General features: G+C 31.6%; 1 protein-coding gene across 1 annotated transcript in view; it reads left to right on the top strand.

Moving 5' to 3' along the window:
* LOC126884596 (CCAAT/enhancer-binding protein zeta) overlaps nt 1–16649 on the top strand; it is a 54893-nt gene that overhangs the window by 13515 nt on the left and 24729 nt on the right. Inside the window, exons 3-4 of the mRNA XM_050650592.1 lie at nt 1362–1547; nt 1691–1974. Coding sequence (XP_050506549.1) covers nt 1362–1547; nt 1691–1974 — 470 coding nt within the window. The remainder of the gene's footprint in view (nt 1–1361; nt 1548–1690; nt 1975–16649) is intronic.

Genomic DNA, 16649 nt, shown 5'->3' with positions numbered 1-16649 from the left:
TAATGAATAACCATTTTCAATTTCGTTGCAAAACGAAAATACAGCCGAACCATATTCTAGTCCAATCAGAGAGTGCAGCAAGCACCTCTACCGGTTTTGAAACTTATTAGTCTCTCATCAGGAGGCACATATGCTGCTCTCTCTGATCCAACCAAATCAAACCCCAGCGTGCAGTCCCGGATCGCAACGAACGAAATGGCATAGATGCCCTAGCGGCAACTGCTAGCAAAAAGACTAAGTTTTCACTCTAATGGCATATAAAACAACATAATGCTATTCTACATCCCATCAGAATGAAAACAATGGGAACCTTCTATGGTTACACCTCCGAGGCTTCTACAATTTGCAAGCCATACGGATGCTGAGACTAAGGAAGATGAGGGAATTCTACTATTTACAATTCACGTCATATCTGCTCAGCGCGGTAAAGTTCCAATGAGAATGGTTCCCTTCGTACTACAATCAGAGTAAATGTAAATCAAAAATGAATGACCATTTTCAATTTCGTTGCAAAACGAAAATACAGCCGAACCATATTCTAGTCCAATCAGAGAGTGCAGCAAGCACCTCTACCGGTTTCGAAACTTATTAGTCTCTCATCAGGAGGCACATAATAATCATCAGGAGGCCTCTTTTTGAATAATCTTTATTTAAACGGCAATAACTTATGAAATTGGCTTCACTATCATTGAGATGTCTTTTGATCAATGTTTCACCAGAACCTTCTTCCAGTCTAGTTAAGTATAATGGTTGTGTAGGATTTCTTCTAGAGTAATAAAACAATAACAAATCGTCATCTTCTTGCAGTAAAACTTGCAGCATTTCTTAATCCATATTTTTTATGTGATAATCAATGTCAACTGTTTGATGCCGTCACGTAACAAAGGCAAATGCTGTTGCTGCAGGAACTGCAATTGCTATTTGCAGTTAATGTTAGAATTGTACCTTAAAAATGAACAAAAAAATATCAAATTCTATTTGCATTGCAAATAACTTTTTCTAGAAGAAGAACTAGTAATACTGACATTCCATTTCATACTACAAACTATGGTCAAAACGAACCCATTATAAGAATTATTCTAAGAAGTTCCGGCAATAGTTTAGAGTCATTTGGAATACTTATCTACATTTAAGAAATCAGTTGAGGTTTTGAGTATGATTACCTAAGAAGTTAATTCAGTTTAATTCTAATTTTGGTTTGTTTGTTTTTAATCAACTTATGCAGGTTGATGTTATCCTTTTGTAAAAATGGTATACTTATCTGCAAATAAATAACTAAATTTGCTCTCTTTCTATTTTAAAGGAAATGTGAAATCTGACTACTCTAAAAACTCAGTATAAAAATATGTTTTTTGTTGTAGAAAACTCCAAGACCAATTCTGATTTTCAATGGATGAAAACAGTGATGTCTAAGGGTACACTATCAGACAAAATAGCTGCTCATACAGTAATGATACAGGACAATCCAGTTGCTTGCTTGGATACTATAAGAAATCTTGTTGGCATGGTAAAAGTTGGAAAGAAAAAAGAATGTACAACTGTTATGGGTATGTTAATGAACTTTTGAATGTATACTTAAATATAATTCAATTTTACAAGTTTGTAATCATATAAGATGAGTATTTTGAAATGCATATTTTTGTCTAATTAATTTTATTTTAACAAATTCAATTTGTTGTTTTTATTTTAGAAACATTAACTGAATTATTCCTGTCTAACCTTTTAATACCTAATAGAAAACTTAAAGCTTTCCACCAAAGACCACTTTCAGCTCTAAATGAACTCTCATCAGGCAATGCAGTTAGCAGGAGAAAAATCTTAAGTTATTGGTATTTTGAAGATCAACTGAAAGAAATATATGCCACTTTTGTTGTGGCATTGAATGCTGTAGCTCATGATACTGTGGACAGTAATAAGGACAAAGCAGTTACAGCTTTGTATAAGTTGTTAGTGGACAATTCAGAGCAAGAGAAGGTAAGAATTGAGTTCGGAAGCTATTTGATACTGTCTTGACATAAAAAGTATTAGTTCTTATAGCCTATAGTTTACACTCAAAATTGACACCAAACTCTGATTTTATATGTATGTCATTTTAAAATTTAAATGATATATCCTCGATATCTTATTGACTTGCTAAATGTTATTGTGGTATTTTGCCATCTGTTTCTTTCAGGACTATACTTGAATCTTTCCACCGAACTCATATGTTCATTGTCCCATGCATGTTTTCATATTTGCAATCTATCAAATTCTCTATTTTTAATATAAGATTGATGTTCACTTTTAATCACATTTTTAATTGTCTTGATGTTTCACCTCAATAAAAATTTTCGCATTCATAAGGTATTTTATAAATACAATTCTTTGTTCTTTTTTAGGTTTAGTTGTAGATCAAATAGATCTCAATGGATTTTTGTTGTTTTAAATGTTGAATTTATTTCGTATCGTTTTAAGTTTTTCATGAAAAAACAAAAGATGTAGATCTTTGAAACACACTCAGTGATCAAAAGATCCACAGGTACTGGTTTAATATAATTAAGTTTTTCATATAATCCTTTTATGTTAGATATTGTTATTTTCCTCTTTATTATTTCTTGTGAATGTTATAGGATCCAGTTCTAAGTTGTTCTATTCCATTCGGTCCATTCTTAAAAAATCCTTATTTATAAACAACAAAGGGTAAGGACAAAATCATTTTTAAGAATGAATTTTCGCTAGAACAAGTAATTTTGGCTCTATTATACAGGGTGTCCAGAAACTCTACCGACAAACGAATACAGGAGATTCTTTAGATAATTTTAAGATAATTTAATCCAATTCACTTAGTCCGAAAATGCTTCTCAAGGGAGCTAGAGCTCTTTGAAGATGGCGTCTTGTAATTAGTTTTTCTTAAATACCTCCAGAACGCTTCTATTTAGAAAAACAAAAATTGGTACGCGTATTTATTTTCAAGATATAAATCTAATCCATCCATTGCAAATTTCTAGTACCGATCATAGGCGTCCGTTTTGGGTAGGGCAACGGTTATTTTATCGCATAACTTTTTTATCTTTAACTTTTATGCATTTATGACACTGGATTATTAAATTGTGAAGTATTCCAGTACTAAAAGGTACTCTTGTTTTAAATGGGTAGGACACACCGTTTGCTAGAAAAATCAATTTGAAATTTTTTCGCTTTTTGAATAAAAAAAAAAATTTCAAAAAAAAAACTGTTTAGAAAGACGATAGCTGGTACATTTATTTATATTCCAGAGATAAATCGATTTCATTATTTGCGAATTTCTAGTACTGGTCATAGGCGTCCGTTTTGGGAAGGTCAACAGTTATTTTATAGCATAACTTTTTGTCTTGAATTTTTGACGCTAGATTATTAAATTATGAGGTATTCGAGTACATAAAAGTTACTCTTACTTTATGTTGGTAAAATACTTCGTTTTTTGTTGAAAAGTTCTTTCAATTTTTTTTCAACTTCCAAAAACGAAAAACTTTCGAATCGATTTTTCTAGAAAACGGTGTGTCCTACTGACTTAAAGCAAGAGTACCTTTTAGTACTAGAATACCTCACAATTTAATAATCCGGTATCAAAAATGCATAAAAGTTAAGGATAAAAAAGTTAAGCGATAAAATACCCGTTGCCCTACCCAAAACGGACGCCTATGACCGGTACTAGAAATTTGCAATAGATGGAATCGATTCATCTCTGAAAAGTAAATATGCGTACCAATTTTCGTTTTTCCAAATAGAAGCGTTCTGGAGATACTTAAGAAAAACTAATTTCATGACGCCATCTTGAAAGAGCTCTAGCTCCCTTAAGAAGCATTTTCGGACTAGGTGAATCGGGTTAAATTGTCTTAAAATTATTTGAGGAATCTCCTGTGTTCGTTTGTCGGTAGAGTTTCTGGACACCCTGTATAATGATTTAATGATTCCACTTTTAATATTGATGTTGTGGTTTGATTTGCAATTTAGATATCTGTTGGTGTATGTTGATTTTCTATACACCTGAGTCTCACCAGTATCGTTCTCTATGATTAAAAAATCGAGAAAAGGTAGTGAGGTATAGTTATTACATTCCTTTTCCATGGTAAATGTTATTGGCTCTTCTTTATCGTTTATATTATTTAGCATGTGTCCAACAACTCTGATGCATGAGACCATAATTGCGAACACATCATATCTCCACCATACTGTGGGTTTTAAATTTTGTTTAGAAATAATATTTGTTTCAAAATCTTCCATAAATATATTAGCTAATACTTATTGGAGATAAACCCCATTCCTAGACCAAAATTTTGATTATAGAATTCATTATTTAGTAGAAAGTAGGTATTATCAGTACATGCCAGTAACTCCATTATAGCTGATACATTTAATCTTGTCCTAGTCGTCAATGTATCAGCAGTCTCTAATATTGTTTCGATTATTTTTAAAGTCTTATCTAATGGCACATTTGTAAATAAACTGTTTATGTCAAAACTTACTAAAACTATTATTTGAATTAAATTCAATATTCGATAATTTGTTTTTGTATTTTTTGTATTTGTTTCGTTTTTGTATTTTTTATGTCATTATTATTTATAAGTATATACCTAGTTGTATAAGATTTAATATAAAATTTGATAATCAATTACTTTTAAGGCTATGGGTACATAATTCGCAAATATTTTACGGCTAACCCTACTTTTTCTGTCTTTACACGGCAAATTACGTGTATTAAAATTCTCACTGGTATGGAAACTGCAGATGTTAACATTAGGTTGACAGTGACATTGTCATTAGAAAGGTAGAGATGGATATTTCGGCTTCGTTCAGTTTTTGAATGTTCTTGGATAACCTTTACTTGTATAAATGATAGGATTATTTTTTCACTAATTATGTATTCAGTGGTTACCATTATTTATATACTATCAGTGCCGCGCCAGCACGTGGTAGCGCCTGTGTACAAAACATTTAATGGCGCCCAAAATGAACAATTATTTATTGTAACCCAAAAAAAAATAACTAAAAATTCTTACACATGCAACAGGAAGATAAAGCAAGTTAAAATAATTAAGTAAAAATAAATCTTTGGCGTAATAGCATCAAAAAACTAAAGATATAGGTAGGAAAACATGAAATATTTAGCTATTTTATAAAAAATTAACTTTTCGCGTCTTCAGTTCGAACAATCTGTTTATAATATATGGTGAATATCAATTTGATTTAATACTGACGACTCTATAGAGATGGTAGATAAATTTATCAACTGCCATTGACTGATGGTCTATCTCAAATAATTTTTTAAGTTTCAGTTTATAAAAAGATCACTCAGCAGTGGCATCAGATATGGGCAGAGTGAGCAGAATGCGAAGAGCTATTGCTAAATTTGAAAAAACTTCAGTAAATTCGTGTAAAAGTATAAATTTTAAAATTATACAAACATTATTTAATTCTTTTAACAAAGGCTGAAGCTGTATAATTTCTTCAATTAAATCGTCTCCCCCTATATGTATCTAAATGATCATTAAATCTCATTTTTTTACAAATTTCTACACAAAAGTTTTAATTGTGAGTGTTCTGTACTGTCGTTTATAGTATATTAAGTATGGAGAACGGTAAGGGTTTTATACCGATTGAAGACAATTGTTTGGAGGAGGAACGGAGCGACGACTCCAATTATTGTCTGAGCTCGGTTACCCTTAACGTTCGACATGCTTATAACGTTTTTTGCACGATTGATACCATTATAAATTATAAAATTAAACATTTTCGTCATATTGACTAGTTTCATTCATTTTATCAAGATAGATACTTTGGTTGTTAGGTAGTAACTAGGGTGCATAACAACAATGGAGAATTGAGTTTTTATTTAGTTATGATCGAGCGAATTATAAATATGAGCGAAAGTGAATTTGAAGAAATTGAACGGGCTTGGGAAGAAGGGTGTTCCGCAAACAAATTGTACCATAAGTTTCAATATTAATAAATAATTCGTTAGTTTTCTTTATTCTTTCAAAAATAAATTAAAATTAAGAGATTTTTTAACTCGACGGTAAGTGAATTACTTACCGTCGAGTTGGAGTACTTACCGTCGAGTTGGATTACTTACCGTTGAGTTACTAGTAAATGTCGCCTACTGACGTAAAATCTGTCACGGTAAACAGTCAAAAATGATCAATCGTGCAAAAAATTATATAAAAATTTGAAAGAGTCAACATGATTTTCCAATATGGAGAATCTTACATTTACTGAAATTAATGCTTGGTCGAGAACACAATAAAATAAATTTTGTATGACATTTTGGGATCCAAAATCAGTTCGTCTTTATGTTCGTAATCGAACTGTTTGCTTTTATTCCGACACCGAACTGTGTGTCTGATTGAAAACTGGGCTCCACATCCAGTTTCTCTGAAGTTTCATTTACTGTAGTAATAACATCATTAAATTTGCTATCTATCCGAAACTAGAGGAAGAATTGTTTTAATGGCGTAGGCGTAAATTTCGCCCAATGTGTTTTAAATGAATTCATTTTATCGACTCTTGAGAAAACTAATAAGTATTTTTGAAAAATTTAAAATGCAGAACGAAAGATTACATTATTACCGAGGGCAGAAAGTCCCTTAGAATAACCAAAAAGTTTCATTTGACTGAGATCTTTGAAATTAAAAATCACACTATTTTTTTTTCACCCCTGTAACTTATTAAAATAAACATTATAGAAGTTTTTAAGGACTTTCGGCCCTCGATAATAATGCAATCTTTCATTCTAGGTTTAAATTTTTCAAAAATACCTATTAGTTTTCTAAGAATTTGAAAAAAAAAGAATGAATTTAAAACACATTGCCGCGAAATTTTGCGCCTACGTCCTTAACTCTTGTAAAGCATTTAAGGCAGGCTGCATATTCATTGTTTTTAATTGTAAAATTTTGCTAACGAAGTTAACTTTCATCAGAACTTCACACTATACCTAGGTATATGTGGACCGAGCATATGAATGTAAATGTTGATATTTTATCTTCTAAATATCTAGCTTGATATTTTTAATCAAGATCAAATTTATCCGAATGTGTTATAGGTACTTACTACATAAAGCATCATACATTTCTATCAAATTTTTGTATAATGGCTTTAAAGCATAAATTCTGCTGGACCGGTGGCTGCATGTCTTTACAGGATTTTTCTTGTTTATGTAGATTGTATAAATCAATACGTAACGTACCTACCTTTAAAGTTGAGATATGCAGGGTGGTTAAATGGGTAAGTGTTGTTTTGACCTGCGTAAAATTTTTGTAACAACTCTAGTGGCGCCCCTTAATTGCTGGCGCCTGTGTGCGCCGCACACATTGCACACGTGGACGGCGCGGCCCTGTATACTATACAAATAGTCGAAAAAGAAAAAAAGTTGTAAAGTTATTTTAATAATGTCCTGTTACCATGGAAAGCTTAGATAAGGTTTGAATATGTGAAGAACTGCGTTGTATAATGTAGTATTACTCAATTAATTTATAAAGACTTTATTTATTTCTTTATTTTAGTCCAGAAAGCCACTGCGCATCCGCTAGGAAAAATATTCTAATTCGGATTTTTTGCACAATCTTACTCAAAAAGGACTCCTTTTAACAAATTTTTAAAAAAGGACAAAAGGTGGTCAAAAATTTTTTAAACGTTTTTTTTTTTGTTTTTTTCCTAAAATTATTTTTTTTTGCATGGAAAACAGTTTTTTTAGGTTTTTTGGATCATTCCAAACAGAAAAGGTCTTTAGTGACTTTTTTCTAAAAATGATAGTTTTTGACATATAAGCGATTAAAAATTGAAAAATTGCGAAATCGGCCATTTTTAACCCTCAAAAACTATGTGAAAAACTGAAAATTTGAATATTGCCAAGGTAGGTACATATTCTTTAAACATCTATTGATGAAATCCCGAAGAGTTTTTTGCAATACAATATTCAAAACTCATTTGTTTTTAATTGCTAATCAAGCGTGCGCGACACTATTTTCCACCGACAGTATGGTGCAAATGAAAGGAATAAATTCGTTATTTCGTAAACCGGCGACTTTAAGGAAAAATCCCGAAACAGGTCGATTTTTATTTTTAAGTTATGATATTGTGGTATATATGGTATACTAGTGACGTCATCCATCTGGACGTGATGACGTAATCGATGATTTTTTTAAATGAGAATAGGGGTAATGTGCTAGCTTATTTGAAAGGTTCTTCAATCCTCTATTCAGTAATATAAACATTTACATAATTATTTGTACAGGGTGTCCTTCTACTTCTTTTTTTGTCAAATGATTTAATTTAATAAAAATTTTTTGGACACCTTGTATAAATAATTATGTAAATGTTTACATTACTGAATAGAGAATTGAAGAACCTTTCAAATAAGCTACCACACAACCCCTATTCTCAATAAAAAAAATCATCGATTACGTCATCACGCCCAGACGCATGGCGTCACTAGTATACCATATATGCCACAATATAATAACTTAAAAATAAACATCGACCTGTTTCGGGATTTTTCCTTAAAGTCGCCGGTTTACGAAATAACGAATTTATTCCTTTCATTTGCAACATACTTTCGGTGGACAATAGTGTCGCGCACGCTTGATTATCAATTAAAAAACAAAGGAGTTTTGAATACTGTATTGCAAAAAACTCTTCGGGATTTCATAAATAGATGTTTAAAGAATATCCACCTACGACAACATTCAAATTTTCAGATTTTCACATAGTTTTTGAGGGCTAAAAATGGCCGATTTCGCAATTTTTCAATTTTTAATCGCTTTATATGTCAAAAACTATCATTTTTAGAGAAAAGTCACTAAAGACCTTTTCCGTTTGGAATGATCCAAAAAACCTAAAAAAACTTTTTTCCATGCAAAAAAATAATTTTAGAAAAAAAAAAACAAAAAAAAAACGTTTAAAAAATTTTTGACCACCTTTTGGTCCTGGCAACATGCAAATTTGTTAAAATGAGTCCTTTTTGAGTAAGATTGTGCAAAAAATCCGAATTAGAATATTTTTCCTAGCGGATGCGCAGTGGCTTTCTGGACTATTTGCGCAAATTAAAATATGGAACGTTGTTATAAGAAATGTGTTACTGACAAGCGAAGAAATAGACGGTTAGCTCAATTGAAGTAAGTACTTTTTTACATAAATCAAATTAATTACTTTTGTATTTTTCAAATTAATTTTAAATTTATAGTGAAAATATGATCTATAAAATCTATCGGTAAACCAATAATTTTCGCATTAAATTTTATTCTCGTTTAAAGGAGTAAACTATTTATTACTACACAACAGAAGTACCTACTACTGACCAGAAGTATCTACTACAAAGCGTTACGCCAGCCGTGTCTGCATTACACCGATCGTGATGGAATTAGTTTTCCATGTGCTTGTGATTATTTGTGAATTCACATTTTTACGTACCAAATTATTAGAATTGTACATGAGTAAAAATGAGTGACTCAGATCCGAAGCAACAAAAGAGTTACGCGAGGATAAAAATGAACAATTGTTATTTGTTAACCTTCTTCACAATTATTAAATTTTATTTGATAAAAGAATGACCCCAAAAATTAAGAATCTTCATATTGTAACAAAAAAATACCTACGCCGAAGACGTCCACCCACCAACTTCACTTAAACTGAAGCAAAATACTACTAAACAAGCACATACTTCAAAAGCGTAGTACATTCTGCTATGTAGGCTGATAAATAGTAGCAAATACTACGGAGAAAAGTAAATGCTTTTTAAGTGTAGTGAAATCTTCACAGATGTAGTACGTACTTGAAACATTAGCATTTACTACATTTTATGCCACCATGGGCACTTTACTTTATAGCTAAACTCGTACCTATTTACGGTTATCGGAACAAACTCTTATAAAATAATACTTTTATTTGAACTTTAATGACTTGAAATACTTGGATTTTCCATAAAAAATATATAAACAATAAATAACTTTTTATTAATTATTGTACGCCTTAATCAATTATTATTTTTCAAATACATTATCAATACTATTTAATAAACAACTCTTTGATTGATTTTATTATCATCGTAAAAGCGTTAAAAAGCAGTAGCAGAATGAACTGCTATATCAAAATAGCGGATCGGACACATCTCTACTTGTCACTGTTTTGAATCTTGTCATAACATTATATTCGAATGAGTGCGTTGTATGACAAAGATAGCGAATGTTCGATTTCCACGGACATGGTGTCTATTTTTTTCGAATCCTGAAAAAACTAATAAATATTTTTAAAAAATTTAAACACAAAATGAAAGACTAAATTATTATCGAGGGCCGAAAGTCCCTTAGAATATACAGTATGTCCCTGTAAGTTGTATCCATATGGAAAACTTTTTTATTATTAATTTTACGAAAAAAAGTTATTCTTCATAAAAAGCTCTGCTTGGTCCAAGACCTAAAATTTAACCATCAAATATCAAATTTTTTGAATATTATACGAGGTATGTCAAAAATTTTGAATTTCACTCAAGAGTAAAGTAGCATTATTTTTCACAATATTGAAAATTGCTGTTATAAAAAGTTGTTTGGAATTAAAAACTATATTCTAGTATGTAATTACATCCTTCTAATTGAAAAAAAAATTTTGAAAAATTTTTGATTACTAACATTATTTTCAGTTATTTTAATTCAGATAATTCTTTTATTATAAACCTTACGAAAAAAAGTTATTCTTAATAAAAAGTTCTGCCCGGTCTAAAATCTTAAATACAACCATCTCATGTTAAATTTTATCAATTTTATACGAGGTATATCAAAAAATATGAATTTCGCTCAAGAGTAAAATACGTTTATTTTTCACAATAGCGAAAATTGTTATTACGAAAAGTTATTTAGAATTAAGAACTATGTTTCATTATGTAATTACATCCTTTTAATTGAAATATTCTGAACTATAAAGGTACTTTACTTTTGATCTAAATTTATCTTGTTTGACATACCTCGTATAAAATTGATAAAATTTCATATAAGATAGTTGTATTTTAGGTTTTAGACTATCCAGAACTTTTTATTAAGAATCACTTTTTTTCGTAAAATTAATAATAAAAGAGTTATCAGAATTGAAATAACTGAAAATAATGTTGTGTTACCCATAATTTTTCAAAAAAAAAAAATTTCAATTAGAAGGATGTAGGGCAGAGGCACCACTTATGGCCACTACCCCGCCTATGGCCATATCGCTGTGATTTGTAAGATAATAAGCATGGCGTCCATCAACCAATAACCTTGAAACTGCTAAAACGTCAAATAATTCTATAGGAAGTGGGAACAGTGACAAAAACCTACCTAACTGATCAGTTTATTTTATTGTTGATGTTTGAGTGGTAGTGTGTTGCACGTGCCAAGCTAACTAACGAATTTTCATAAGAAACATATCTGAAATCATCCTTTTCAATACAATACTATATGATATTTTTTCTGCACTGGAAGTGCTAGATAAGGTAAATAGACCCTTTTTATTTGATATTATTTATTTTTCATTATAATTAATAATATGAAATTTGAAAAAATGGCGGAGGCCATAAGTGGAAACCGAAAAATTACTATTTACCTACTTATGGTCAACCTGCGGGCCACAAGTAGGTAAACGAAATCCTCTTATGCCCAGTTTACTTTTCTACTAATGTAGCATGTTTACATAGGTATACCTACTTTATTTCTTTTAGTGAAAATGCCAAACGCACTGAAGAATAATAAGAGCAGAGTAGAAAAGGTAAAAATACCTAAATTCCAGTACTCACCTTCAAAAGTAAATTTAGCATTAAATGGCATATCCGAAGGAATGCCTGTGGCCACAGCCTGTCGTGAATTTAAAGTTCCGAGAACTACTTTGCGTAATAAAATATCCGGAAAGTCTCCAAGAGATTCAGTGCACTGTGAATTCGACTCTCACTTGGGAAAAGAGACTGAAGACCTCCTAGTTGAATGGACATTAACTTCTGCGAAGATGGGGTTTCCAATTGATAAAGATTGGTTATTGAGTTCAGTACAAAAACTTGTTCGAGAGGCAAATATTAAAACTCCTTTTGCCAATGATCGACCAGGAAGAAAATGGTATTACAGCTTCCTTAACAGGCACAAGCAACTTTCCCAGAAGAAAGCAGAATACATTCACGGTGGTAGAGGTGCAGTAACTGAAGAGAAAATAGGTAAATGGTTCGACGAGGTTCGTATGAATTTAAGTGATATGAGTGCTACCAGTATATTAGATTATCCAAAAAGGATTTATAAACCCCAAAAAGTGGTACTGTAATTGGACCGCGAGGAAAACATATCTACGATGAACGAACTTCGTCAGATAAGGAAACTGTAACTACGCTTTTCACAGTTAATGCAGAAGGAAAATTCGCTCACCTTTAACAATTTTTAAATATGACCGGATCCCGTCTGCTATGTGTAAAGCAGCTCCTAAAGGTTGGGGTTTAGTGAAAAGTCAAAGAGGCTGGATGACAGCAGAATGTTTTTTTGAGTATTTTTCGAACGTTTTTGTACCCTACTTAAAGGCGGAATGGGACGTTTCGGCGTCGCCGTTTCGGCGTGGCCATTTCGGCGTGGCCGTTTGGGCGTAGAGCCGTTTCGGCGTAGGCCGTTTCGGCGTAGGCCGTTTCGGCGTCGGCCATTTCGGCGTCAGAAATTTTATTTTAGAATCACGCTGAGGCCGCCCATAGAAGACTCAAGATGGAATTGGGAGCAGATCATCCAACCATATGGAAATTTATAGATGGCCTGCGTCAGGTGCAGAAAGGTCGAGATGTCTATTTCGAGCAACTTGTGGCAGGTAATCTCCCACCATTGAAATTAAGAAAATACAGAGACGCAGATGATCGCATTTCACGGCTTGTGGGAAATTTTGATGCAAACGGGGATGTTTTAGAATTTTTAAGAGGACTAGCACATAATTATAATATGTAAGTAGGTACTTTATTTTAATTAATATTTCGTGAATAAGTTTTGTAGGTTAAATATAAATGTCTTGTATGTAAGTATAAATGTTTCAGAATTTTTAATTGGACTAGCACATATCTAATTATAACATGTAAATACTTTATTTTAATTAATATTTCGTGAATAAGTTTTGTAGGTTAAATATAAATGTTTTGTATGTAAATATAAATGTTTCAGGATTTTTAATTGGACTAGCACATATCTAATTATAACATGTAAATAATAACTAAAATAAAATATTCATTTTTCCAAAATCTTGTTTATTCATTTATTTATATATAATATCTACAGCTAGAAGCCAATTACAGATATTACATTAACTATGAGCTAAATAACAAGCACACACACATAAGTATAAAATTGACATATACAAATCTACCATTAATATTAAAATTTTGTGATCAATGGACTCCAATGTATCTATTTAAATAACTATATTAAAAGATTTTTTTCAAAATAATGTCTTACTAATAGACTCCAATGTAGGTATTTAGTCAACTAAAATAAAATCTCTGACGCCGAAATGGCCGACGCCGAAACGGCGTACGCCGAAACGGCTCTACGCCCAAACGGCCACGCCGAAATGGCCACGCCGAAACGGCGACGCCGAAATGTCCTAGACCCACTTAAAGGAGTCTCTAAAGATCTATATTCAGACTCTTCTTCGGAAGAACATGAAGACTGGGAGGAAACTGGTAGCAGTGAAGACGATGTTGACTTCATGGTACCAGAACAAGAAAATATTGAAATGTTCGATACCGATGATCTCAAATTGGGAGACTTTGTGCTTGCAAGATTTAAGCAACTGGGTAAAAGATCGACGACAACATATAAATATGTTGCCCAAAATTATAGATGTCCTTTCTTCAGAAGAGTATGAGATACAATGTTTCAAAAGTGCTAATGAAGAGAAAACTGTATTTTGTCCTATAGAAAATAATGTTTGCAGTATAGATAAAAACGATATTTTAGGAAAACTACCCGATTCCATTGTCCAGGAACAAGGAAGAAAATTTAAGACTATTTTTCCAGGAAAACTAAACATTTATGAACAAATATAAAATCATAAACACTATTTACAACATTTTTCAATACTTTTTACCTATTTGTATTACCAGAAATTTATTTTGTTTTACCTATTTTTGTAGTTCAATAAATATTTAAACATATCAACTTATATCAATTATAAATATCAACTTATATCTTTATTTGTACCTATTTTTTGGGTGGCCAAAAGTGGGGAAACTGTATGGCCAAATGTAGAAACACATGGCCAAAAGTGGGGATTTTTGTTGTTCAAAATATAAAACGATATAATATTTTCATTCTAAATTGAATCCTTATGATCATTTGATTTCCTAGTAGAGCTAATTCTAAAGTAAAAATAGCATTGAGCGGAAAGATTTTATTCGAATCCTTCATGTTTCTCAAGAGAAAAATAATAAAGAAAGTTCTTAAAGTGGCCATAAGTGGTGCCTCTGCCCTAATTGCATATTAGAATATAGTTTTTAATCCCAAACAACTTTTCATAATAGCAATTTTCAATATTGTGAAAAATAAAGCTACTTTACTCTTGAGTGAAATTCAAACTTTTTGACATACCTCGTACAATATTCAAAAAAATTGATATTTGATGGTTAAATCTTAGGTTTTGGACCATGCAGAGCTTTTTATGAAGAATGACTTTTTTCTGTAAAATTAATAATAAAAAAGTTTTCCATATGGATACAACTTACAGGGACATACTGTATAAGAAGTTTCTTTCGAATGAGATATTTGAAATTAAAAATCACACTACATTTTCTCTTAGTTTTTCACCCCTGTAACTTATTAAAATAAACATTATAGAAGTTCTCAGGGACTTTCGGCCCTCGCTAATAACGTAATCTTTTTTTTTTTTTTTTTTTTATTTTATTATTAGCATCAACCACTTTGGGTTATTAGCTGTACTGTCATTAATACATGGTTACTTAAATCTAATAACATTTTGGCTATTACATAAGTTCACATTTAGGTAACAATATAATTTACAAATTAAGAATTATAAAATGTTAACAGTGGTTATAGTTTGCTTAAAACATTAATGTCTTTCAAATAATTAAACAAATGTGTAAGCTTACAGTGTGATCCTAAGACTGCTTTTATATTGAGAGGTATGGAGTGTTTTTGTCTTTCATTAAGATATTTAGGACACTCTATTAATATATGTGTTACATTGATGTCGCAATTACACAGGTCACAAATAGGGCGATTTGACTTAGAGATTAGGTAGCTGTGAGTAAGTCTGCTATGCCCTATGCGTAAACGATTTAGCTTCACAAACAGCTGGCGATTTAGGTCTATCTCACACCAAGGTTCAATTGAGGGCTTTATTGTGTGTAGAGATGATTGTGAAAGATTCCATTCGTTTTCCCATTTGTTTAACACTTTTTCTTTAAGGAATGGTTTGTAATCGGAAACAGGCACTAAGTTCACTAACACTGAAGACGCACTGTGTATTGCTTCTCTGGCATGGAAATCTGCTTTTTCGTTTCCTTGAAGTCCAATGTGTGATGGAACCCATATAAAGCTTACTTGCTGCATCATGTTCTTCAGTAAATGTAATTGTTCTTTTATTAAAATACTTATAGGATTACTTGTATATAACTGTTCTATCGTATGTAATGCACTGAGTGAGTCGGTAATTATGACAGATTTTGGAATTTTTTGAGTACGAATGTGAATGAGGGCTTGCAGAATTGAATATAGTTCTCCAGAGTAAATACTGCAAGTGGAAGATAATTTAAATTGTAATATAGTGTTTGAATCTACAACTGCCGATCCCACACCATCAGCAGTCTTAGATGAATCTGTATAAATATAACAATGATCTGGGAAAGAAGCAAGTATGTTGAGAAAAGATTGATTAATTGTTGCATGGGGGGTATCAAGCTTATTGTATTTAGAAAGAGTTAGATCACATATTGCAGGAGGAAAGGTCCAGGGCGGAGGAGTAACTGTATTTGTCTGATTAAAAAATTTTGGGAATTGAATATTATTGAGAGAGATATATTTTCTGATTCTCTCGTAAAAGGGGGGGTTAGTTCTTTTTTTATTTACATAAGTTTCTTTGAAACGTTCTGCAATAGTGTGGTGGAAAGTGGGATGCGATTCTATTGCATATATGGATGATGCGTAGGCTAATGACAAGTACATTCTTCGGAAATTTAAAGGTGGTTCTCCGGTTAAACATTGTAAACTATTAATGGGGCTAGTACAGAATGCTCCTGTGGCTATTCTTAATGCTGTATTTTGTATGACTTCTAGTTGAGCAAGAAGTGTCTTCTTTGCAGATGAGTATACAATTGATCCATAATCGAGTTTGGATCGTACTAGAGATTTGTAAATAAGAATCAAACTTTTACAATCTGAACCCCAATTACGATTACACAGTGTACGCATTAAATTGAGACCAGATTGACAGGATTGTTTAATGTGCATAATGTGGTACTTCCAAGATAGTTTTTTATCAAAGATCATTCCTAGAAATTTTAAGTGTTCCACATAAGTTAAGTTGTTTCCATATAACTGAAGATCTGGAGTTGTAGACTGCCGTTTTTTGAAAATAAAATACATTTAGTTTTGGTTGTAGAGAATTGCAATCCTACAGCTTTCGACCAGTTTTCAAGGTGATTT

This window comes from Diabrotica virgifera, chromosome 5 (assembly GCF_917563875.1).
Source record: "Diabrotica virgifera virgifera chromosome 5, PGI_DIABVI_V3a".
Classification (NCBI taxonomy): domain Eukaryota; kingdom Metazoa; phylum Arthropoda; class Insecta; order Coleoptera; family Chrysomelidae; genus Diabrotica; species Diabrotica virgifera.
The sequence above is the reverse complement of the archived record's forward strand: the minus strand, read 5'-3'. Positions and strand labels throughout refer to the sequence as shown.